This window comes from Embiotoca jacksoni, unplaced genomic scaffold (genome assembly GCF_022577435.1).
Source record: "Embiotoca jacksoni isolate LCO1_2020_lvr unplaced genomic scaffold, fEmbJac1.0.p SCAF_5, whole genome shotgun sequence".
NCBI lineage: Eukaryota > Metazoa > Chordata > Actinopteri > Embiotocidae > Embiotoca > Embiotoca jacksoni.
Genome location: NW_027185403.1, coordinates 4,749,944 through 4,775,742, shown reverse-complemented (window position 1 = coordinate 4,775,742; position 25,799 = coordinate 4,749,944). Strand labels below are relative to the sequence as shown.

The window sequence follows — 25,799 nt, the reverse complement described above, 5'->3', positions numbered from 1 at the left end:
CAGTGCTGCCCAACTGACATGACTGCCCAAACTCCCTGGCTATCAGGGAATTCAAACAGTGAGTGAATTGGAGACATAGGAAGAGCATGAAAACACACACAAGTGCACACTGAGAGAGTAGCAGCCTTCAGAGGAATATACGGTATCTGAGCACCATGGAAAATAGGCTGGTGTCCTTTAGTGTAGCCTAAAGTAAGTAAAGGGGTCCTTTCAAACTAGAGGCACTTCACTATACTGTATGTGTATATGCCTGACTATGTCAAAACCTAAAAAGAGTGGGTACTTGTAGAATGTTTATAATAAGTGAAAAGCACAAAGTTTCAGATCTACCATTTTGAGAATTTATCTTAAAATATAATATAATAACAACATGTGCAGAGCGACAGTTCCCTTATTAGAAATAATTAAAGCTTGCTTATTAATACAAACAATTATTTTATTTATTTAAATATTTTAATGGAAGGTGTATTTTCTTCTTTTTAAAGACATGTGAATAGGCTGTGAGTTACAGTTTTTTCATAAGTGATATGAATGCTGTGCTTAGCAGTGACAAGGTCAATGATTTTCTATCTGTGTTGAAATATGCTGTGAACAAAGCAGTCAAAAAAAAAAAATACTTGTACATGCAATGCCCCTGCGGGAATAATACGGTATTGCTGATACAATGATAAATATATGAATGAAAATAAATATATATTGCTTTAAAAAAAAGTTATTCTGGTGACATCTGAAAACAACAACTATTTTGCTGCATTGTACAGCCACTATTAAAAACTACAGGCTGACAGTTGTGTGATACACAAGTAGAAAAATCATGACAAATTGCTATGGCCATTGTTTTGGTTGTCTATCAGTAGCTATCAGCCATTTTGTTTCCATTTGCTCTCATTTGCTGACTGTGTATTTGTAGATTCTCCCGCTGACAGGTCATTCTGAAGAGATTTTAAAGTAACATCACACTGCATTCATCACGTGGCACATGGTTATTAAGTCACGGCTAATTACAATGCCATTCCAAAGAAACCAAAGAAGAAAAAAATAAAACACCATGTACGTGACACAATCTGAATAATGACTTGCATCTCATTCTAAGTAAAGCACTAGATGGTGACATTTGAAAAACAGTGTCAAACTCAGGAGCAGTTCTCAGTGGGCGCTGTCAGAGCCTAATTAAACTACTACTCTGTACAGCTTCTACTTTTACCCCCCCACCCCTCCTTTCCTATCTCCTCCCCCTCCCCCCATCCTGCCTTGAAACAATCTGGATCCTGTCTCTCTTGTCGGTATGAGTGCACGTGGGTCTGTGTGTATGTGTGTGTGTGTGTGTGTGTGTGTGTGTGTGTGTGTGTGTGTTGGTGCACACAATCCTTTGCATGTGTGCACCCGAATGAGTGGTTGTGCTTTTGTGCATGTTGACGAAAGGCAGGAAATTTAGATGTTACATATTTTCCACCTGCTGCCATTTGCCCTGAGGAGAGGCCTGTCCATGGTGCAGAATCTCTGTTGGGATATGTGTATGTGGGTCTATCAGCCCTCAATGGAGCTAGAAAATGTCTTCCCCTACCGAGTCAGCGATACCCTTTGGTTTAGAGGAAATCCACACATGCAGACAAAAACAATTGGACATGCACAAAGGACAAGCTAAATAATATCTTAATTTTAAGGCTGTAGCTGTGCTTTAATCCATATTTTACCATAGCTGTAAGGTGCACTTTATAATAAGCATTAGATGACTTAATGCAAAAACAATTTTCAGCCTGAAAGATTATCCTATATTGATCAATACCTTCCTTGCATAGCGCCAACGAAACAGTAAACATCGTGGGTTTAAAAAAGATTACATATATTGCATGGCAACTGCTTCCATCCACTTACACGCACACGCACACACACACACACACACACACACACACACACACACACACACACACACCAAATCAAAGTTACAACTGAAGTAACACTGAGCTCCAATATGTGCTGGAAGGCTTTGGTCACATTCAGTAACAAGGCCCCAAAAATGCTAAAAAGAAAATATTAAGTGAAACAGGAGGAGAAAATGTGTCCTTGTCTTCTTTCCTTAGCAACTAATTTTCATAACTGTTTCACTCCTTTTTTTCCCTCTCCTTTTCATGTTGTAATTGGCTTTATCATGAAATGAAGGTCATCAATGCTGTGCTTTCACTGGTGGTCTCTGCATCTGATTGGGTACACCACAGTCCTAATTATCACAGAAGAACACATCAGCGCTGACCCACAGTAGCCCCTCATAGCACGCAGCTATGTTTGTGCACACACGTGAAGGTGCGCACACACACACACACACACACATTGATTTCAGACAAAAAGAACCCCATAAACAACATGAAATGTTCTCGGCCCACACAGTTAGCTGGCGTCCACCCATTATATGTCACAATGACAGTAGCCCTAATACATTCCTTATTAACAGCAGAACAACCTGCCTGGGGTTTTAATTGGGAAAGTGAGCAGGTATTGGCAGTGCATCAGATAGGAGGGCTTGATGGGTATTTCGAGTGGTCTGATATGAATTCCAGGGGGTCCCCTCCATGGCTTTGTTGTGCTTATTAGTCGTCGGAACAGATAACAGATTGGATCTTAATTGGAAATCCCACCAGTAGCCTCGGTAACCATATTGTAAAATGATCCACACCTTTTGGAGTTTGTCTTTCCCAGAGTACTTTGCCCATGGTAACAGGTTAGGAGGGACAAGGTTTTAGTAAACGAGGCAAAAAAAAAAAAAAAAAAAAAAAAATCACTTGCTTTGTAGTCCCGAGTTTTATTTTGAAGGACTGTAATTACACATACTGCCTATATAAAACCAGAGATACACCATGCGTGAGAGGAGTTATGTGCAAAGTGTGCCTCCTCAACAGATTGAAAGGGAAATGCCTATTTATCGAGCCTCATCAGTTTCTTCTCAAGAACACTCTCTGGATCACATCATCATCACATCTTGTATTATTGGAAATTATTTATTATAAATTCTGTATTTTTTTTTAAATAAAAACAGAATCTTTCTTTGAGGTCAGTTTAAAAGCCACAAAGCACACTGCAACATATTCACCCTTTTAGCTGTTCTGTAAACAGCTTCTGTAGAGGCATTATTATAATTCATTGAGTTTCACAAACTGTATCAGAACTGTTTTAGTATTGATAATAATAATAATTCATAATTAACTCTGAGAGTGAAGACCTCCACTAAGGCCAATAGTTCACTCTTCTATGCTCTTCAAATCTGGAACTGCAGCCAAATAGATCTGGATGCTTCCAGTTGGGGCAATGTTGTACTGGTTCTACTTGTCCCCCAATGAAATCAGCGAACCAGAGCGCTTCATAACGACCGCTTGTTGTATTACATGTGATTTGGAGTCATTGTATTTATAGAATGGCCTATGTTTTGTCACGACTAAACTTTACCACCATCAATTGCATTTTAAGATGCATGGCATAGTTAATGAAAGCGAAAAAATAATTTGTGAATTTGTCACGTGGGTCAGATCTGCTAAAATTTATAATGGGTTCCTCCTTGGCTCATGCAACATCCTTCCGCCAAGTTCAATGAAAATCCGGTTGTTTTTAAATAATTCTTATTGAGACAAATAGACAAACAAACCAACAAACCGCATTGAAATCATAACCTCATTGAAGGGAGTGAAACAAAAAAAAAAAATGCAGCCTTAATTGCAACACATTCTGGTAAAAGGCAAGGTCCACAATGGTAATATATGTACCCTTGGCATGCTGAAAATAATAGGTGTTGTTTATTTTTCAACAGATTTAAAAAAAAATATTTCACAGAAACAAATATTTTAAAATATATTAGCCTTATAGGTTTCTCTGCTGGCATAGATTAAAACAGACAATACACATCTTAAACTATCCAAATTACATATTTCAGAAGTTTTTTTTACAGAAAACAAAATCTTGCTGATCTATCAATATGCAATTAGCCTCCGTATCTATCTATAACCACCGCCTGCAGCTCCCGGCACGATGATATGGAAAGCTCCACCATGCACATTCACGGGATTGATTCCTTCGGTATGTGACGTATAAAACCCCGGCTGTCGGAATCCATGTTTGTGAGGGTGTCTGACTGTCATTGCAGTTCCGGTGGGAAAAAGCCCACCCATGGTATTGACTGCTTATTTCACTCACTCTTAAACATGACAAACCAACCAAAGATGTTACAGTAACAAAAACAGCAGCACACACTCCCAGCAGAGCAGGTGGTGTCTGAAGCTTGCACTGACATCCCAAGGTAGTGACAGCCAAATGCACACCATCAACGTCTCTTTTCAACAGAACACAAACACACAGTGCAGTAACAACAGAATGAAAACCAAGGTCCAAATCCATGTTCCAGTTCAATGTTCACACAGACACAGTCTATACTGATAGATCAGACAGTATTAGCTTATTGCAGATGTACCTTTATCATTGTATTTCTTGACAAAATAGCAATAAGAAAATTCCAAAGTAGATTTGAGGTATTTAAAAAAAAAAAAAAAAAACAGCATTACATATTTTACCTTTCGGACATCAATGTATATGGTGTTGTGTAAAATGTTCAGCTCACTATATCATACGTATGAAGGCTGTTTGTTTATATTTTCTTATGTATATTTCAATATTTTTACTATACTGTTATCTGATCTTTTAAACTCCCAAATATCAATTATCTGACCTCAAAGAAGCCGTATCGGCTGTGCTGTAGAGTCAACCATTTAGCTGCTTTTACTGACTACTAAATAATACAGGTTCATTACATTTTCTATTTCACAGCTTCCTTTAAACACCTGAAAGAATATGCAACTGATCTTTAGATGCAGCCAATTTTCCATGCAAAATTAACCCTCTCAAATTGTGTGAACTTCAACAAATGTAGCGAAATGCGCCCACACTCATCAGATCTCTACCCACCATTTGTGTTTTCCTCTCTCGCTTGCTAGAAGGAAAGGTGCACTCTTCTATTTGAATGCAAGGTGTGCCTCAGACGACATGCAAACTGCACTTCCTGGCTCATGCGCATGTTTGATAAATAATACGCGTGTCTAGACAAAGAATGTCTTCAGGGTTTTGAGCAGGAGACAAAGAAAAGAAAGAAAGAGAGGAGGGAAGAGAGGAGAGGAGGAAATGCAATGCTCAGTAGTGTGTACAGAGATGACTGGCCAAGGGAAGACAGAAAGAGGGAATCAGTGAAAATGAACAACGAGGGGACGAAAACCCTTAAGGTGCTTCTCTTTTCCTCCGAACGTCCACAAAGCTACAACTCAGAGGATTTACACATTCAACAAAGGAGCCTAATCAACCAGCCACGCAGATTTTTCCTTAAATTAAAAAGCCGTGTTCAACAGCACTACAAACTGTAGCTTGTTGCAGAAGTGAGAACAAACATCTTTGCATCAAACAAGAAACTGTTGCACGACGTCTAAATTGCAGTAAGTGGGAAACAGATTATGCATCAGTGTATGAAATCCAGCTGTGCTATACTGGCTGCCTCATTATGCCACACAAGCAATTGTTTATTTGATAATGATATGTATCGTACCATAATTTATGCAGATGTGAGAACTCTTGGTCTATTCGGAGAAAGGCCTGGCACACCAACATGTGAGAGATATGAGATGCAGCGCAGAGTGAAACACAGCAAAATATTGATCATGGTTATTAGGTTTCCCCGAGCAACGTCCGTATGAAGCATGCCAAGTATTTACAAGGCTAACTGAAATGTTCAATGCACATTTTAAAATAGGCATTTCATTTTATCTGTCAAAAAAAAAGAAGAAAAACAAATGAATGCAACTGTGTGCTTCATCCCAGACAATGACAACAGTCATTAATCGTGCAACTCCACTGGCTTCCCATGCATAATGCCAGTTACTTAAAGTGGTCAAAAAAAGCTTTCCGGGACTTAACAGTTTTGTCATTATTAATATTAGCATTGTTATTTTCATTATTCCAAAGCCAAAGCTGAAGACCATTTAATTTGACGTGTAAATATTGTCTGCATGTGTCTCCTGAGAATTTGAATCGACAGTGGTAAAACAATCTAAACAAATGAATGACAACACTAAAATGGTGTAATCGTTAAGATCCTATGCATGTATTAAAAAAAATAATTAGGGGACTTATATGTGGAGATGTGTGTCGGATTGTTACATGCCTGCCTGATTGCAAGGAGCATGTCTGAGGAAATAAACATGTTCTCTGCCGCCCTAATAAATCTCATGAAGCTTTAAAAAGGCATTCCTGTGTTTGTCTTAGCACATATTTCTTAACCTCGCTCAGCGTATAACATCACCTTTGAACATGTCAAGACACAAGCACGACATTGTAAGGAGCAGCTCAGCCTTTCTTTCAACTGTCTGTTTTTCTAAGCTGTCTCCACACGTAAAGCAAAGGGGGGAACCTTTCTTTTTGCAAACACATTTTATCTTCTCAATGACATTCAACACTAAACTCATGTTATTTGCGGACACAAGCTCCTGAGAGAAAAGGTTCACCTCGTCTTGACACAAACCATGACTGGATTAAAAAAAAAAAGAAAATGACTGTGGTATTGAAATACATTCACTCCTTTGGGAAATGAAATATGGGAAAGTTAATACTTTGTCCATCCTTCAAAAAAAAAAAAAAAAAAAAGTTCACATCGACACAGTTCAAACATCCAGGCCGGTCGCTGTCACAACATACAAAAACCCCTCACTGTGGGATCTGATGAAATTTTGATGGTGGATATGTTGTGTTCGCTATAGGTATAGCTGTGATTTACAAAAGGCCGGGGGAGACTTCTCTCCACTAACCACAAATCCACACCTCAGAGACGTTTCAGCAATTGGCTTGTATCACAGTGCCCCCTACTGGCAGAATAAATATCTCCGGTATCAGAACGTCAAGTGGAATGATGACAGGGAGCACACATTTTTATTGCAATCAAGACAAGGACTATGGCATGCAAATAACTAACTAAACTAACTGATGCTTCATTTAAAATTAATAGGAAAAAGTGTAAAAATTGAGACCATAACAAAGCCCTAAAGCTTTGATGTGATGTATCATTTCAATCAGTAAGTTCATTTTTGAGCCGTTTAAATCAGGTTATCTCATTAACAAACAATTACAAAACAACGTTTTGGTGGAAAACCTTTCAGATCTAAGATTTTTTTTTTTTTTTTTTTTTTTTTTTTTTTAAGTATTGGGGTTATTACTTAGTTTTGTGGCTGTTTAAATCTAGTTAAAAATCATATTTTTTTCAGTGACATTTTTACGACGTTAGTCCCGCTGAGACATGGTGTGTATTAAGTTTAACATTATGTCTGTGATCATATGTCTGATTCAGGTCTCAACAATGATGCATCATGTTCAGAGGGTAAAATTCTGCTTTTTGCAAGCCATTTCAGAAACATAAATACCAAATGCTCAGTGTTTCCATACATATTAGTGTTAACAACATAATCATTTGATTAAATTGGTGGATGACAGGCAATCAAACACATTTTCAAATAAATATTTTCAAGTATTTGCCAGCCATAGCTTTATAAACATAAATATGTACTTTAGTTTATGGAATAAAGCTGTCAAAAATCAGTACCATAAATATGGATTCCTCAGCTGCTTTCTAGAAAATGAAAGAAAAAAAGAATTGCAGGTGAGAATTGTAATATGCACTTGCCAGCATTTGATATCGCTTTAATTGAAATTACTAACACCTTGAAACTTTTCCTGCCGGGCTAAATAAACATCAACACTTCTCCCTGCATATGTATGGCGCTCTTTTCACAACAAAACGGATAAATGACAAGATCACATGTTGCAGGGGACAGATTGCTTGTGCTGACTTGCTGTAGCACTGGGATATCTTTCCTCCAGGTTTGGCAGCTTGTTAAATGATAATTGTTGGAAGGCAGCAATACACCCCTTGACCTGCTAGCTCTGATCAGCGCTTCAGAAACCTTGAATTGCGGTACTGCTAGCAAAGAGCTATTCATATTTTCAGGTGAGAAATGTGTCACGTTAATTGGGGCGGATTTCCTTGGTGCTGGAGGACAATAACAAGCCACATTCAACAAGAGAGAAAAAAAAATCTGACACCACTAAACCAATGTTTATTGTTGGTTTGACAGCATGATTTCCTTAATTACGACAGACAGAACAATGATATTAGCTCGGAGAGCCTCTCAAGGTCATTTTTAATATGTCTGAGTGTGTATTTCAGGCCTTACATGTGTCATAGAGGAGGCACAACAATACATGTATGCCCATACGTGTACTTCTTTGGATGCCACTGCTGTCAATTCATGACTCTACCAAACCTATTAAAGACCTGATATTTTTTTTTCCCAGGCGCATATCCATGAAATCAAAAAATATCAAAGTAATAAAAGAGTAATGTCTTGTTGCCGGTGCAGGAAGGTAATTTAGAAATCTCAGTTAACTCCTGGTGCAATAAAGTTAACGGAAGAGAGGTGCTGTACACACAAATCGTCTACGGAGAAATGTTATAATTTTCCTTAGTAGCAATAACAGCCTCCACCGGTGTACTTATCACATCCCTCTCCCTCTATCACTCCCTTTATTTCAAATATTACACTTCTTAAAACATCTCTTTCACGTGGGCGCCATCTACGTCTGTCTTCTTGCCCCCAACACATTTTTTTTTTTATTTTTTTTGTCTTTTCCTGCGCTCACTCTTTCACACACTGACTTCCACTCGCTAATTCTCTCTCTGTATTCAAGTCAATACAGTTTTGCGAGCATGAAGTTTTAATTCAAATCATGTTGCCAAAGTACTTTGATGAAATTAAGAATAAATAAAATAGAATCATTAAAAAGTACCGGCACACAGTATATGAAAAAAGAAGTGGAGTATGAAATGGTCACACACCAAAAAAAAAGGAAGATAAATGTATTCTATTATGTCAAATAAAAAACACCAAAAAAGTAATTCAAGGGAGCATTTCAAGAATAACACAATGTTAAAATATAAAAAATGGTAATAAATACTTACAGGTAGGTGCATAAAAGCATATTTGTGTCTTTCATTTGGCTGAGACCTGCTGTACCAAGTAAAACTCGTCAAAGCAGATGGAGACTGCTTCCGTTGATGCTTATTCAGTGAAGGCTATTCAGGTACTCACAATCACAGTCACTGATACGGCTAAAAATTCAAACTAAATGTGGTTTACTCATCCTTATCATAGGAATCCCAAAATGTGCTTTGTCAGTACATTTAGATTTTTGTAGGGTCGAGATACTTGTATGGCACCGACCGAATTGGTTTGTTAGTCTACTAATAAACCAATATATATATATCCAACATAAAAAAAAATGCCTTATCATTTGCTAACAAATTCTAATACCTTTGCTACATCCATGCTACATGTTTTTTTTAAACACATAACATGTGCTCTGTTTACACAGGAGTAACTCTCATCTGCGTTAGAGAGAAACAGCAGTGCATAGGCTCTACTCGGGCAGCTCGCCAGCATAGATAAAAATCATTGGGTTTTCACTTTTGTGGCATAAATCTGACAATAGAACACCTTGTCTGACTCTTTTCAAAAACATGTCAAGCCACGCACCTGAGTTGCGTGTGCTGCAGTAACAGGAGGCTTCTCATGTGAGGCGTTTGGGGACATCTATTAATTTGAGCTCCAAAAAATGATCTGGGTTACACTCTCCCCTCTAAAATACATGAAAACTAAAGATTTGTTACGGTAACTTTCAATGTAATTCTCCGTTACTTTGAATGGGTTTTATGAATTTGGTATACTTTTTTTTTTTTTTTTTTAAAGCATCGGTGTCAAAAACAAGGTATCTGTAGCAGTATCAAAAATATTTTGAATGACACCCAGTCCTACATATTTGTACAATATATCTGTAAACAACCGCCACATTTCCATTCCTACACATCAAGCTGCGAGAGCATCGAAACCACCAGCAATGCCATCAGTGAAAACAATTTGCCTGGAGTTTCCTTTGACAATGAAATGTCATTGGAGTCTGTTGTAGCTCTCATGCTGGTATCAGCGCCCACCTGTGTCTAAGTATGTATCAGAACACCCTGGGGGCGACTGCATCGGATTCTACAAGGTACCACCGTGTTCGAAGCACAATGGTGCACTAGCTGCTCTGCTGTGGGGCCCTTGGTACTTCTCTAATAATCTACCCAGCATGTGTTTATCTTTGTTGGACCAGGTTGTGTGGAGGAGGCGGTCGGGAAAAGGAAGGCAGACAGAATCCTGCCAGCCTGCATGTGAGGAGCCCGCAAATCCAGAGGGACTGCTGGCTTTGTATGAGCGTGTGTTCATGTGTGTGTGTGTGTGTGTGTGTGTGTGCGTGCGTCTCGGAGACAGAAATGGCAGCAATACAGTTATGCCAACATGAGTTATGGTCTGACTTACACAGACACAGACACACACACAAAACATTTAATTGCCAAAAAAAAAAGTCTCTCCCGAGCTCCATTGTGTCTAATGTGTTCAACGTTAATCTTACCCTTTGGGGACATTTGTTGTTGTGTTAATTACACACCACCAGGAGCCCTCATTAACACACATACAAATATGCCCATGCAACAGCACACACACAAACACACTAAGTACACAATTTAGGTGGAGTATGTAGAAGCATAGATTAAGTGAGGCAGTCCAATAAAGGAAAAGCAGAGCTAATGAAGCATTTGCAGAGAGTGGGGTCATTTCAGACTTGCCTAAGGTCAAACCGTCTCCCACACCTATAATGAACAAACCAGCCTCAGAGAGGGACTCGTGGGCCAAGAGCGGCCAGCGTGCCCTGCTTAGTCATCCACTACAACCGCTAGCTCATCACATCCAGCACAGGCCTTTGCCTTCACCACTGTGTACGCTTTGGTTAATGCCAGTAGAGTTAGGCACGCTGCAATCATGACACACAACAATTAACCCCAGAGTATTTTCACTGGCCCTCTTCTCTTGCCTGCTATCAGCGCTCATTACAGTCTGCTACTCAGTGCAGCCATTTAAACTAGAAAAAAGCCCAACAAAACAACAAATGCTACTATTTGTTCTTCTCGTCCAGTTTAAGCTATTTTGGGGAGGACGGAAGGAGAGTTATGCGAGGCAACATGTTTTTCACCCTCGTGGAGGGAGGACCACCCATTTTATGGGCAGAATAATGGGCTACAAGGTGACCGGTATGCACCTGTCGTCCCCTCGCTTTCACCTAACGGCGGGACCTCTAATTACATTGCAGGAGGGCTTCACACATTCAATTATAGATAGTCAATTATAGATACAGCTGTAGCAGATTTGTAAAAGATGTATAGTATTCCCTCAGGAGAAATTGCCCCACATTATTCGGGACAGATAACTGGTGGGAGAAGGGAATACCTCTAAACTGAACTCGCTGGCCACATAGGCACCAATCAGCATGGGTATGAGCGTGAATGTATGAAAAATTGTGTAGAGAGCTTTGTTGTGTTTGCCTCAATGTAACACAGTGTAGAATACTGTGTAATAGAGATAATATGGTCATTTCTTTAAGCACTTGTGAGGAGTGGCTGGTAAATGGAGCCATCACTTGCAAGGAATAGAGGAGACATGCAGCTCATTGACGCAACAACATGAAACGTACAATGCAAACAATGACTAATAACATCAAGATATCTGTTTCTGTGTTAAACATGGTAGGGAAAATTATAAAAATGCAAATCGTGGTAACAGGATGTGATGGATACAGAAATGTGGACTGGCATTGTATCCATAAAATAGGAAATGTTCCCATTGCTATTCTCCATTTCAGTACAGCTGAACTTGAATAAAAAAGTGTAATATGTTCTTCACATTCGCATCAGACGTACAATATCCAATGCAATTCACAGCTTAGTGTGATTAAAATTAAAATCAAGGCATATCAATCCTCTCAGGTTAATTTGTCTTACACTGTACGTCTGTGGTGTCTTTCCATCCTTGGGATGCCTGTGGCCTCAGAAAGGTTAATAAGCTGCTTTACCACAGCCGGAGTTGGATTGGAGGAGACTTGGAAAGGTGAAAAGAAAGGTCAGGAGAGTAGAAACACCTTAATGCAAATCCACACAGTCAAAGTAATCTGTCAAGTCTTTAAAACCACCAGCTCTCCTACTTAACAGTCTCCAACCATTGCCGGATCTGTACTTTCCATGAAGCAAAACATTTATACATGGGCTTGACATCAGTCAGCCCCCATCTAGCGATGAGCAACTGGGGTCAAAGGGTTGGAAAGAATGTGGAGATGATGAAACACCTGCTGGAATAGATTGTTCAGTGGCCTGCCCGCCCACTGTGGATTTTAATGTCAACTGAGTCAACGTTGCAGCTAAATGTGCTTGATTTGGTGCGGTAAGTGCTCATCTATACCGTAAAAGCAAAAGCAGAATTCCCATGGCCGTGCCTCTGTTGTGAAGTGTTTCTGATGGAGTTTGCTATTTTATTTGCATGTGTAGGTGGAGCAAAGGTGCAATAACAGTGCAACACCACTGAAAGACCTAAAATTTAACACGGCTCAAGTCGGAGTGTAGCTCACAGAAAATTGGGGCACCCTCAGAGTTTGTGAATTTGGTTTGCTTGCGAAGGCAAAGGCCTTACCAAAGGCAAAAAAAAACAAGCCAAAAACAACATTAAAATAATAGTTCACACTTACAGCACGCTTGTTCAGTCTTCTGCAGATTTATCACGCTTTGGATTATTCTGCGGTGTTCCAACAGTGAACTGTGTGTTCAATAAAACATGGTCAAAAGGAGACAACAAATAAGGAAACAATCTGTAATTCAGAGAAAGCATCCCCCTTCTACAAGGTTTCCACACTGAAACAATAAAAAATGCAGAGCTATGTCATTTATCTATGACTTCATTTGCCCAGAACAGTACCTGTATGCCTTGTTTTCTTGATTTAACACATCACATTTTAAGTGGTCTATTCATCTTCATCTCCTCAAGAAACAGACAAAAAGGAAGTATCACGTATGGAAAATAAAAACAAAGCTGTTCAAAAATAACAGGACATGCTTGTTAGATGAATAGATTCATTAGCAGAAGCTTTGAAAGTTATTTTTTTTGCAATACTTTGTCACTTAAGAAAGGAAGAATTCAGGACAGTAGCACTAAAAATGAAAAAAACATATTTTACTTAAAAAATAAAAAGAGGAGATTCAAAAATGATACTGAGATGGAAAACAGAAAGAGACAAACACTCATACAGACAATGAAATACAGACAGATTTAAAATATGTATGCTGTGGATACTGTTGCAAGACAATGATAAGAGAAAAAGAGGGAAGATACTGACTATAAGTTCAAGGGAGATGACAGGGAGGGAAAGATTTTGAAGTGTACAGAAAGGATTGGAGAGAGAGAGAGGATAGGGAAGTAAGCACAAGAAAGGGAAAATAAATAAAATAAAATAAAAGGTAAAAAATAAAGGCTAACTGTGCCAATGTGTGTATCCTGAAGGGAAACTGGGAAAAGTGTAATGGGCAGTTTATGTGCCTGCTATGGAGAGGTGGTGCTCAGTCCTTCAGAAGGCCAGAGAAAAACGTATTTTATGTCATGCTGAATGTACAGAAGTGTCGTAATTCAACATTAATTTCCGTGAACATTCTTAGATTGCATTATTTCCTTCTAATGGTGTTTTCCATTGATGTGTTTTAGTCTCCTCTTTCTGACTTGTGATAGACATATTGGGTGTTCGTCAAAATGAGAAAAAGGATGACGATATTTCGCTTGTTTGAAGTTGGAAATGTTTTTTTATTTAGAATGTCACATTTGAGACCTCTGTAAAGGTGAAATTACTGCCGCGATTTCACCTTCAGCACGTAACTCAGGTCTCTTTATTCTGCCAGTGAACGTAATTACAAAAACGCTGCCTATCTACTGTAGTTTACTCTGTTGCTGCTGTTGTAGCAGTAAAACAATCAATTAATTATTTTGAGCATCACAAGACTCAGGAAATGACTAATTCACAATCAGAATGTTATCCTTTTTGGTCCGATTTGTAAAATCTAGCAGCAGCGCACTGTTGAATTATTTTATTTATGAATTTATTTTATATTTCATCAGTATATTCTAAATTAGCTGTCTTGTTCTGATGCACCATTAGTCAGTATGTTTTATTATAAGTAAACAGCAACACAATTTTACTGCAGCGGATATTTATTAGAAATAGCTTCATTTAATATCTACAAAAGCAGTCTTTAACTGTTACGAAGGTCATAACGTTTTCAATTCCAGTGCTCCCAAGTTTGAACATTTTCGATTAAGTGTCAGTGTTTTTTAGTGTTTTGTTTTTGGTTTATTTCTTTTCCTTTTTCAGGTGACTGTGGATCACAATCTGTAATCAGGCTGGTCTGTCAACCTTACTCTCTACTTCCCTCATCTCAACCTTTTCTGTCTGTGCAGTAATTTACCCCGCCATGGCGTGAGAAGTCATGATTGTTTATATTCAAGGGTGCACCATCTTGAACACGCAAGACTCTGATTGTTTACCTATCCAGCGTGTGACATCACGGTTGCTCTCTTCCCCCCCTGTGCTGCTCTGTCTCCTCGCTGTCCCTTTCCAACCAGATTGTCTGTGGGAGTGTCACCCCCTGGCCCACTTGCAGTCACAAACCAATTTCACCAAAGAGGCTCAAAGACAAATTAAACTTAATGCCATGTAACAAACTCAGCGGGCTACTGTGCACTGTCAGGCATTGTGTTAGCCAGCGGAGAAACAGGGGCCTTGGTGCACTTTTTGATCTGTATGGAAATCAAGAGTCAACGTGGAGCCACATCCAAAGCACTTTTTGAAAAGTCGGAGTCAGACAACAGGGGTAAAATTGAGATACTAGTAAAACATTTGCATGTACAACTGATGAATTAACTGAGTTAACTGCGTGGCCGACAGAGATTGGGTTCTATCTCATTTAAGAGGATATTATGAAATACAGCGGGTGGTTGAGTTGTAACAGCTTGAAAAACAAACTCCGTCTACAGGCCTATCAGAGAAAAAAATACCAACCATTGCTTAAGTAGAACAAAAGCTATCAACCCCTGAAATTAATACCTGGCAAGACGAGTGAAAACAAAGCTGTATAAGTTGCTAATAGAACGTTGAGTGTCAACGAATCAACTCGAACGACATTTGTGCAAAGGCTGCCGCTGTATAAATGTATAATTTATCAGAAAAATACTGAAGATATATGCTTTTTATTTTTGCCATATTATGTTTGACAAACCACTACATTGTAACCCATTTATATTAACAGTTATTTTGTAAAAGCACTACTGCCCTCCAAAACTGCACAACTTTTGAATTCCTTCATTATATTACTCATAAATGGTCCGTCGAGTGCAGCAGGCCATTCAAACGGTGAACAGTGAACCATCACACATCAAGTATTCCCTATAAAACCCACTGCTCTTGTACTTATATTTCTGAGCTGGATTAGATATGCACTCCGTATTCTGCTGTCTGTGATCATGGGGGTGAGTTAATGAAGCTCCATCGGGGCTTTTCCATGTGAAAAGCTCCAGTGACAGTGCTGACATTGTCCTCTTTTTAAAAGCAAGTCCCATTGTTAATAAGCATCAGATCACTCAATTAGGCTGCCACGCACACAAGTGGATATGTTGAATGACGCACTGGGAGACACACATCTGCACACATCTCACGAAACACACACAAACTAAACATATCTTTCCATTTGTTTGAAACTAAATATCACCTTTGAATATATTACAGTGAAACAAATGAAAATCTCCTGGGGTGATGGGGAAGGATGGTTGTTTTTATGTGTCATAAAAACAAATACAGTTATATCAGTAAATGCCATGTAATGGTAATGGTGTGGGGAGAATGGCTAAGATATTCAAAGTCATGATGTGAAAGCGAAATAAAAAATAGGAGAGAGCCCAAAAATAACTGAATGTTTAACATTTAACTATCAAAAGGACTTGGGTTTATTAACAATTAATTTAGTATGATGTTCAAAAACTTCTCTTCTGTACTTTACAGAGTTTTGTTGTCTTGCTGTCTCTGTTCCAGACGTATCATTATTCAGTATGTGAGCGCACTTGGGATACAGGTATGAGTTGTGTAGGTAACAGTTCCAGACAGAAAAAAAAAAAACGTATTATGAAAAGGAATAGAATGATTGCGCAACAGCAACAAACAACAACAAAAAAAAGTTAAATAAAGAGGATTATGTTGTTGATAAGATGAAAACAAACAGAGACAGAAATGTGCAGCACTGGAGAACTAGATTAAAAAGATAACGCAGAAAAATTGACATATCCCAAACTTGCGTTAGCTGAGATTGTGCCAGGGGAGTGAAGCACGGAGAAAAAAAGAAATAAAATATTTAGTTCCACGAGGGATATTTATTTCTGAAGAGACCGTTTTTGATGAACATTACATTGTACCTGAAGGCACATAAAAGTTAGCAGGGTGTAGACTTGGGATGCTGTAAGCGGCAAGTATCAAAGCAAGCTAATATTCAGAGGGCTAAAGTTAAAGTCCACTGTGATAGCCAGAATGGCTCTCATCTGAGAAGAGAAGATTAAAATCAGTGGGACATCACAGCGATGCAATATGAAGTAGGAATGAGAGGAAATTTCTCTCTCTCGCGTGCGCACTCACTCGCTCGCGCTCTCTCTCTCTCTCTCTCTCTCTCTCTCTCTCTCTCTCTCTCTCTCTCTCACACACACACACACACACACACACACACAGATGCACACACACATAATATAGACTCCTACAATAAACCAATTACTTGTCATTAATATTTAAGGACCTAATTTCCATTCATATGTAATATATTAAAAACGTGCAGGGATGAGCAAAGAAAAGGGCTGACCCTGAGATATTCACAGTAGGCTGACTACCTCAAAAAGAGAGAAATTAACATCGGGGTATTTGTGTTTTATTGAGACAAATGTCTTCTGCCTGCACCAGCAATTAATGGCCTCCCTTCTAAAATACAGAAAATGGTACAATTTTTGCCGACTGTTTTCCAAAATGGGAGGACATCCTCTTTTCTTTGTTTCAAGTAATAATGGATATTTAATGAGTGATTGAGATGTGAGGAAAAGGTCTCGGGTTGTCAAAACAATTCACCAAAAGGAAGCATCACTCCACTCAGACCACCGATGACAGTTTACAAAATGAGTATGTGGTAAATGCCAATTGTGATCTTGTTTGTGGGAGACTGAAGCTGTTAAACAATGAGAGTGAGAGTGGGTGTCTTTTTCACTAAGCAGGCTCTGACTTCAGATAGACACCATCGTGTCCGGAGAGATGATTTCAGAAGCAAGCGGAGAAAGACAAGATAAGAGAAGAGAAAGGGAGAGATTTCAAGTGAAGAAAAGGCCTAGGTTAAAGATACAGAGGAAGGTTGCCTTGGTGGATGATCCCTCCTCTCAATTAACACAATCAGCAACAAACAGCTGTGTTCTCCAAGGAAACATGCCTAAACATCAAGACTGACTTCCTAACACTTTGACATAGAAAATATCAAAAGCTTATCTTTGTGCATGCACTATTAATATAAGACTATTCCACAGTGGGCTGCAGTGACTTGAGTCGAGCTTTAACTCATTAGACAAAGTCCCTCATTACTCTGCGAGTATCTAAACAGACAGCTTCAATAATAGTCTTGGGATGTGTTTTTTTTTTTTTTTTTTTTTTTTTTTTCAAGAGTAACAAGCTTTCTATCAACAAGACATATTGTTGGGGAATGAATACAGCTTAATAGGATTAAAATATTTTGAGTAGCACTCATTGTTGCTGCTGTGTTCTCTGAGCCAAAACTTGTGTCCGTAGACTTGTACTGAACAAGCACTGTAGGGACCAAAGCACACAGTGTGCTGGTCAGCAACAGTTTTCTCGTCTGAGAGGTTGCCGAGTGTCATGTGAGGTGGCCGACCATGCGTGAGTGTGTTTGATCCGGTGGCCGGGTCAGCCCCGATGTTAACAGAGTTATTAGGGGACTTATTAGGTAGAGTCGGAGAGCCAGCTAAACCCCCCACTGATTCCATCATTACTGCCGTTGTGGCCGGGTCATTACCACCCTGCTGCTGGGGCTTTGTAGCAGGGATTGAGAATCTGCTGGTGTGCACACCACTTTGGCTCAGGGACAGAGGTAAAGGAAAACGGGTGTCACAGTGAGGAGAACTCCTGAAGGATTTGATCAAATCCTTTGTGATGAGCAGGAGGAGGACTGCAGCCATCACTTGCAGCCAGGTTTTAACCAAGTTACCTTTCCAGAGTTGACCTTTAAAGTGATAACACACGATGGAGCATAATGAAATATTAAAAGAAAAATACATCTAATTAGTTGATATACATTGGACTGGATTTTAGGGAGACTTCTGGTTTGTTTATTATTATAAATACAACTTTAAATACTGAGCATGATGTGAAAAAAAAAATCTGCTTAAAATTATCCACAGATAGAATTTATTTGTACTCTATGACACCACTCCTTGACGCAGGTCTTTCCCTCTATGTCGTTTCTTAACTAATTTTTTTTAGATTTATTTCCAAAGAATGTGTGTTTTGGTGTCCTTGTTCCTTTAACCCATTTTTCACCAAAGGTAGTTGGTTAGCATGTTAAAAGTAGCCGAGGCTTCCTTTGGGATGTAGATACGTCTTCATTTGGCCTGTTTTCTGTCTTCAGAAGAACAAGAGCGTGATCATTTACTGAACTACACTACAGCTACAATGAAACCTTAAAAAATGTGTGATATAGTCAAGACTACAGCAGGACTGTAACTTCTAAACATATATAAATTAATATATATGCCTTACTACAGTGAATAAACAGAAGCGGTTTAAAATTTGCATGTTGAAATATACAGTATACTCAGGGTTTTTATTTGTTGTCAAGTGACCTCCTTTCTTTCTTTGTGTTGTTTCTGCTGAGAAGCCCCAACATCACCATTACAAAGTGGCACATGCCCTTTGTCCGTCAGCAATTGATGTGGGCAATGGAGGAAACATTTTGGAAGAAAGGGGGTGTGAAGTTTGCCAACATCAATCTTGTTTCAAATTGAACTGCAAAGTTCCAGCTGAATGAATTGCCTTTCAAATGCAGGAGGCCATGGCTACACACATTCAATCCCAGAGTGAATCTGATTTGATCCCAAGAGCCGTACAAAGGCACAACCCACTGATTGATAAGGCGAACTGAGGGGAGATGAGAGTAAAATAAAATAAAAAGAGAGCCAAGTCAATGGAAGAGAGTGTAAAGAGAGAAGGAAAAGCCGATACAGTCAAGTAAAGGCAGAAAAGAAGGAAAAAGATGAAAGAAAGAAAGAAAAGAGGGAAAAAAAATATTTGAATGGGAAATAAAATAAGTCTTTGGCGTGGCCGGGTTGTTCTACTGAGCCCATTGAATTTCTCTTATACACGTTTTAAAGATGTGAAAATCCGGGGGGGTGACGGAGCGAAAATAGAAATGTCTCTCTGTGATAAAAGCTTTTGTTTGGGTGGTAACAATTTTCTGATCACAAAGCACACATTGGTGCCAAAAGTGAAATACCTGCCTTGACATCATTGACTGAGGAGCACCTTTAAGTGTAGCACTTTTTCCAACTCAGAAAAAAGGTGCTACCTTCTTCCCATTGTAAAATGGGATGCAGCATGTCATTTGAATAAGGCTGATATTAAATACAGGATTAATGCTATTTCCTTTATAGAAGCAATAAAACCATGTACAGCTGAGGGAAGTGATTTGAATAAACCGAGACCCCACAGTCATTTTTTTTCAGTCAGTCATTATGTTAAACTTAAAGGATGAAACACGGGCCTTTTAAGGCTATATCAGGGAAAAATTCAAAAGAAGACAGCTTACTCTGAAGTTAAACACAGCTCTAATAACTAGTTTACAATGGCCACATGTGCTTCAAATTCTGGCAGAAAAAAATTCCTTTCAATTTGTCAACATTTGTTACCTTCATTTAAAGAGGAGTAACAATTGAATTAAATGTTAATTCAGTCCGGTTTTTCTATTAACCTTGGATTTATTGTCGAAAGTGTGGCGATCTTTGTATGTTAATGTCCAATTAATTATTTCTATGTAATGATTAATTATATCAAAATTAATAAAATCTAATGCGTTTTCTAATTATGTTTTATTCTCAATGTTTTCATGCAAATATTTCATACTTCTAATATAAACATTAGAAACATGTGGGCAAAACAGCATGTATATGTAAACTAAACATACCATGTATACATCATATATTATATATTTACCTTCAAATTAAACATTAAAATAATTTTCTAAATTGCTGACTGTAAATCACCATCTTGTTTTGCAGAGCTACTTCCTGGTTTAACCTTAACCAGCTGCATTAAATAGACATTGTTGGTCACATACAATAGTGATTTTATTTCCACTACGTTTAATACACATTTTAGAATACCATGGGTGAAAGGGGTATTTTTTCAAAAAGCATGTGGGTAAGGAGGAAAAAAGGAGAGAAGAAGAAAGAGATGAGAATTTTTCAAAAGTGTGAAGCAAGTCAATGCTGCCAGTATGACTGAATCAGTTATCCGTCTACGGCCTCAAAGAACCAAAGGACTGGTTTCTGTGTTGAGTTTTCAATCAGGCCAAAGAACCGTCTCATAATAAATGATGAAGAAAAAAAAAAAATAAAGAGCCACTTTTAGAAGATTGAAGCCAAGCTTGAAATCCCTCTTGATTATCATTTCCTTTTCTTGGTAAAACTCATTAAACAGTAAGACTCATAAAAGCAGCAGGGGAGATGACAGTCTTGCATTCTCAGTTGTTTTAGAGGCCTCTGAGCGCAATAAGCATCTGAAAATTGGGGGCTGTTAAAGTGTTTTTTTTTTTATTTTACTGCCAAAGTGTTGTTCTTCAACAATACAAGTAACAAGCAAGAATCCCAAGGAACGTGCAGATAACAGAAGCCTTTTTTTGCACCATTTTCCGAGGGCAGCTCTGCAGGGAAGGCATTTACACCTGCTTGCCTCATCTTTCACGATACACTAGGCCCCCTAAGTGTGCTTTACTTATAAATATCCATGGCTTGTGGCAAAGATGGAGGTACCACAAAGAAGTAAAAGAAAAACCAACAAGTGTGTGTGTGTGTGTGTGTGTGTGTGTGTGTGTGTGTGTGTGTGTGTGTGTTATTCAAAATAAAAAAAAATAAAAAAAAAACAGCAATATCCCAGACAAATGAAGTCCGTTTTCGCCTGTGACTTGTTTGTCAAATCAGCACAAAGGATTTATGGTCCGTAGTTACAATGAGAGTACAAGACCTCAGGAACTAATCTTGCAAGAGGTGGCCTGACCACCTGGACCCCCAAAACTGCTTTAAACTGCTCCAACATCAGATAAACAACTGGACTTGAGATGAAGGAAGACTCCACACCCACATAGGTCAGATTCAAAGCGCAGATCTTTCTGACAAAATGTTTAGTGTTCAAGCAAACTTATTCTCAGATGAAATGCGTTGGACTACACTGTATGAATCATGAAACACGGGAAAAGAGGAAAACAAATGAACTACTATCTCATTTTAGGAAAATCCCATCTAGCACCTTTTCTGCAAAACCATCTACATCAAAGCCCCTCTCATTGACTTTCAACTTCACTGAAGGGGGTGGGGGGTAGATATCAAACATTAAACAGCATTTTTCATTCATGAGCAAATCATGTTCTGTTTCAACAATAGAGGGAAAAGAGCTGATTCAGTGAAGTTGCTGCAGGGGTAATTGATAGGGATCCAGCAAAGGTAACTCCCGGGAGAAATGCTGGATCATGAATTCTTACCCTGCCAGCGGGACCATGGACTATCTATAGAGCTTTTTTTTTTTTTTTTTAAACCCACTGGGTGAGAAAGTGAATGTAATAAAGAATTTAAAAGGACATTTAAAGCTGATGCCATATGTATGTGGAACTGCAAATATCTGAAAATGTATTTTATTCACACTTAATGTTAACATTTTCTTCGTCAATAACAACGTATCGTTAAAATAAAAAGAACAATGAAAAAATACAGTAAATAAGTTTTGCAAAAAAAAATTACCTCTAGCGACAGAAATGTCGCATGTTAAAAAATATAGTGTCTGGCAGAAGACAAGAAAAGAGTAGCATGACTGCCAGGCCCATCCATGCCACTTCATTAAGCTTTGTAACAACTATTCTTTCCAACCTACATTCTCGCTCCATCTGTATTATGCTAGCAAATCACCTCGTGGCAGCCGGGGGAAAATTGCTATTTATTTCGCAGTACAAAAAAAGAGATGAGTCTAGTTTGTAGACCTGGAGGCTGTGAGAGAGAGAGACAGAGCAAAAGGCTGCTGGCAGGATGACTGGTATCCAAACAGACGGTGGGTATATGGGAAAAGTTGGAGGATTCTGTATAGTTATGTCCACATATGCAGACAGAGCTCCGATTTGACTGTTCTGCGCTTGACAGGACTCTTGACTTCTCCCCTCCCACTGCTGCTAGAATTAGAGGGGTGTGCTAGACACACATAAATACACACACACTGTCAAAGAAGTGGAAAACTCTCAAATTGTCATGGGAGGAATACATCAAGTGCCTTCACACACCCTCTTCCACATAAAAACAAACTTGCTCTGCACTGCTTGTGTTATTCATCAGCAAGTTAGGTAGCAAGGTTGTGTTACTGAGAAACAAACTGGCCGGGACAAGTAAACTCCCAGAGCTTCCTTCACCAAAGCCTCCCATCTTCCCTGATGGAGGATTGGTCTACTGGACTGGAAAAGGCAAGAAGCAAACCAAGCATAGCTGCTCTTGGTTCACACACTCACACTCTCACACACACACACACACACACACACACACACACACACACACACACACACACACACACACACACACACACACACACACACACGGACGCACACATAGAAACACAGTACATGTACAAGCTCAAGTTTGTGCACATCCACATGCACATTCCAAAAAAAGAAAAATCAGTGATCTTAAACTACTCAAAGAACAAATAGAAAGTGCACCCATGTTGCATTTCTAGCTTTCTCAAAGACACATAAACACAATGCAACAAGAACACTGTATCCCTAATTGGCATAGAGATCTGAATTGAGTGCACAGAGCCGGTGTTCAAATAAAGTGAAAAGAGTGCTTAACTTTAAGATAATTAACATTTCAGTGAGAAAAATTGTTGTCACAAGATGAAAGTGCTTTGGCATCTATTGCCTGAGAGGCTAAATGAAGCATGTGTGCATAGATTAATTAGAGACGGCGGTAGAAAGAGATGACACCTCCTTACCTTTGCTCTGTGAGGAGAAGCAGAGGGAGAGCTGAGCAAATAGGTCAGGATTCTCAAACTTCTCTTCTTTGACTTTGATCCAGAAGCAATTCTCTGCCATTTCCTGAGGCACTATCTGCAATGACACAAGGATTCCATTATCACCACAATCAGAAACCGTCATTCCGCCAACCTGCCACTCAAAAAGTTCTTCTCACTGGAGATGGGGTTTGTGAGTGTTTTTCTGTGTGTGGACACGAGCATGCCCTTGTGTGGCACTCCTGTGCACTCTTAGAACCTGAGTAGCAAACAAAATAGATGTTTCATGTGATAATAAATCCCATGAATATGGACATGCTTAAGGATGAAGTATGCATAGATCACGAGTGAACCAGACACATCAAAGCCCCACATCTTAACAACCCTATTTGTACATTCCTCACAGATGCGGGCGAAGCAGGGAAGCCTCTGAGAAGCAACCAAGCACCGCTGAGATGATAGCAGGCCACAGGGATGCTTTCTTTTTTCCTCCTCCCTCCCCCTCAGCAGACAGGAGACAGCAGGAGTGAACAGAGATTCAGACATAGACAAACCCATCTAACATGTTGCAGTTATTATTGCTTAATAACGTGTGACACTACACTACCTCTACCGTATATTGTGTTAAGTGCTACAGTGAGAGCTCCAAAAGTACTGCTGCTGTGGCTTTATATTGAGGGCCTGGACGAGCAGTTGACCTACTGTAGTTCTGCCATTAACCTCCTCAAAACCACAGTAATTACATAGCAAAAGAAGTGTAAGCACAACACTTATGCAACACAGACAGAATTCCAGCTGATACTGGGCAATCATCCTCAAGGCCATATAGCATCGGTGATAAGTGTAACAGCGCCGCAGAGTCTGTAGGTACTTTAAAGGAGGCTTATGAAACTTTCAACATGAGCTCGTTTTGGTGTGGAGTGTCGATAACAAACTGCCTCTATACTCTTATTTGCTCTCATACAACCCACTCAGAGTCCTAGAACTCAATCTGTCAAGTCTGTGATGGCCTAATTCAGAGAAAAAGTGAAACAGGAAATGCTGAGAAAATTCAATGATCCAATGATTCATACCTTACATATTTTACTGCATCACCACCACCACTATTCTTTGTAATTCAATGACTGCTGCAAGACAACATTACAAAAGCTTGTATTCTCCCGAAAAACCTTGTCATCCAGAAATTGAGAAGATATTTTAAATGATTTTAACAATGTAAGAATATTGTCGTCCTGTCTCGTGGATATGGAAGCTGAAAATTGGCTTTTTAAGCACACATAAAACACAATGATTTTGTTAAACAAAAAGTAAATTCATATTTGCTATCATAAAGTTCTAAGTGACAGACAGTAAATGTTTTTTTCCCCCCAACAATACAACTAGGGATAAGTGTCAGGATCCCTGTCTGACCCTGCGTGTTTTGACCTCTGTTTCCCCATATCTCCTCTCCTCATTTGTGCTGTCATTCCCCTGTTTATTGTGGTGTCCCATGTGCTTTGTGTTTTGGTCTGTGTCTCTCCACTTCCTGTCTCCAGAAATCTCCCATGGCCACGCCCCTGATCATTCTGAGCAGTTGCTGACAATCCAGCAGGTTGACACACCAGTTCTACATCCCACTAATCACCTCCCAACACTATATCAACCCTGGTCCTGCAGTCCTGGGGTGTTGGTCCATACTATCTGCGACGTCCACTCATCCCGCAACCTGTCGCCAACCATCGTTCCTGTTCTGTCGTCTTGCCGTGGACTACCTCTATCCTGCCTGCTGCCCTGAGTCGGACCTCGGGAAACCACACACTCCATCCAGCCTGCTGCCCTGTGTTGGACCTTTGGAGACCACACACGCTATCCAGCTTGCCAGCCTGCCTCGGACTCATCCTCCACCAGAAAATAAAGTCTGTTCTGTACCCGAACTCGAGTTTGTGTCCGCATTTGGGTCCTATCCAGTCCCACCACATAACAATGAGAGACAAATCTCTCAACTAATATCTGAAATTTAAAAGGTTTAGTGTGTGGGTGAGTAATACAACAAATCAACTGTAAACGTCCCTTTTGAAGGATGCCTTCAAAATTGCACCTTCTTTCAACTCCTACTTGGTGATATTAAGTCAAGATAATGACACAAAACAGTCTAAGCCACCTTTATCACAGACCATCTTCCTCTTTACTGAGGTCCTGAATCTGAGGTAAACGGAGCACTGAGGTGACTTCAAACTAAGGGATTAGTCATAGATTTTTGTGAGGCCTACTCCAAGGAGATTCTAAAATTCAAGATATAATATAATTTGCAAGCATAATTTAAGAATGTGCATCGTAGGAGTGGATTGTTATTTTATGCGTTCATTATCTGCTCATAACTGGGGGAAAAAAATACTCTTAACATTATTTAAAACAAGATTGGATGAAGACTAGTTTGTTTCCTAACTGTACTCATATTCTATTCTATAATTTTCAACTCCAGTGAGTGACCCCTA

The 25,799-nt window shown here is 39.2% G+C and overlaps 1 protein-coding gene across 6 annotated transcripts in view; it reads right to left on the bottom strand.

The window, feature by feature from the left end:
• Positions 1-25,799, bottom strand: part of diaph2 (diaphanous-related formin 2) — a 370,474-nt gene that overhangs the window by 204,947 nt on the left and 139,728 nt on the right. For all 6 annotated transcript variants that reach the window (XM_069170528.1, XM_069170529.1, XM_069170533.1 and 3 more), the window contains one exon: positions 23,308-23,422. In XM_069170528.1, coding sequence (XP_069026629.1) covers positions 23,308-23,422 — 115 coding nt within the window. The remainder of the gene's footprint in view (positions 1-23,307; positions 23,423-25,799) is intronic.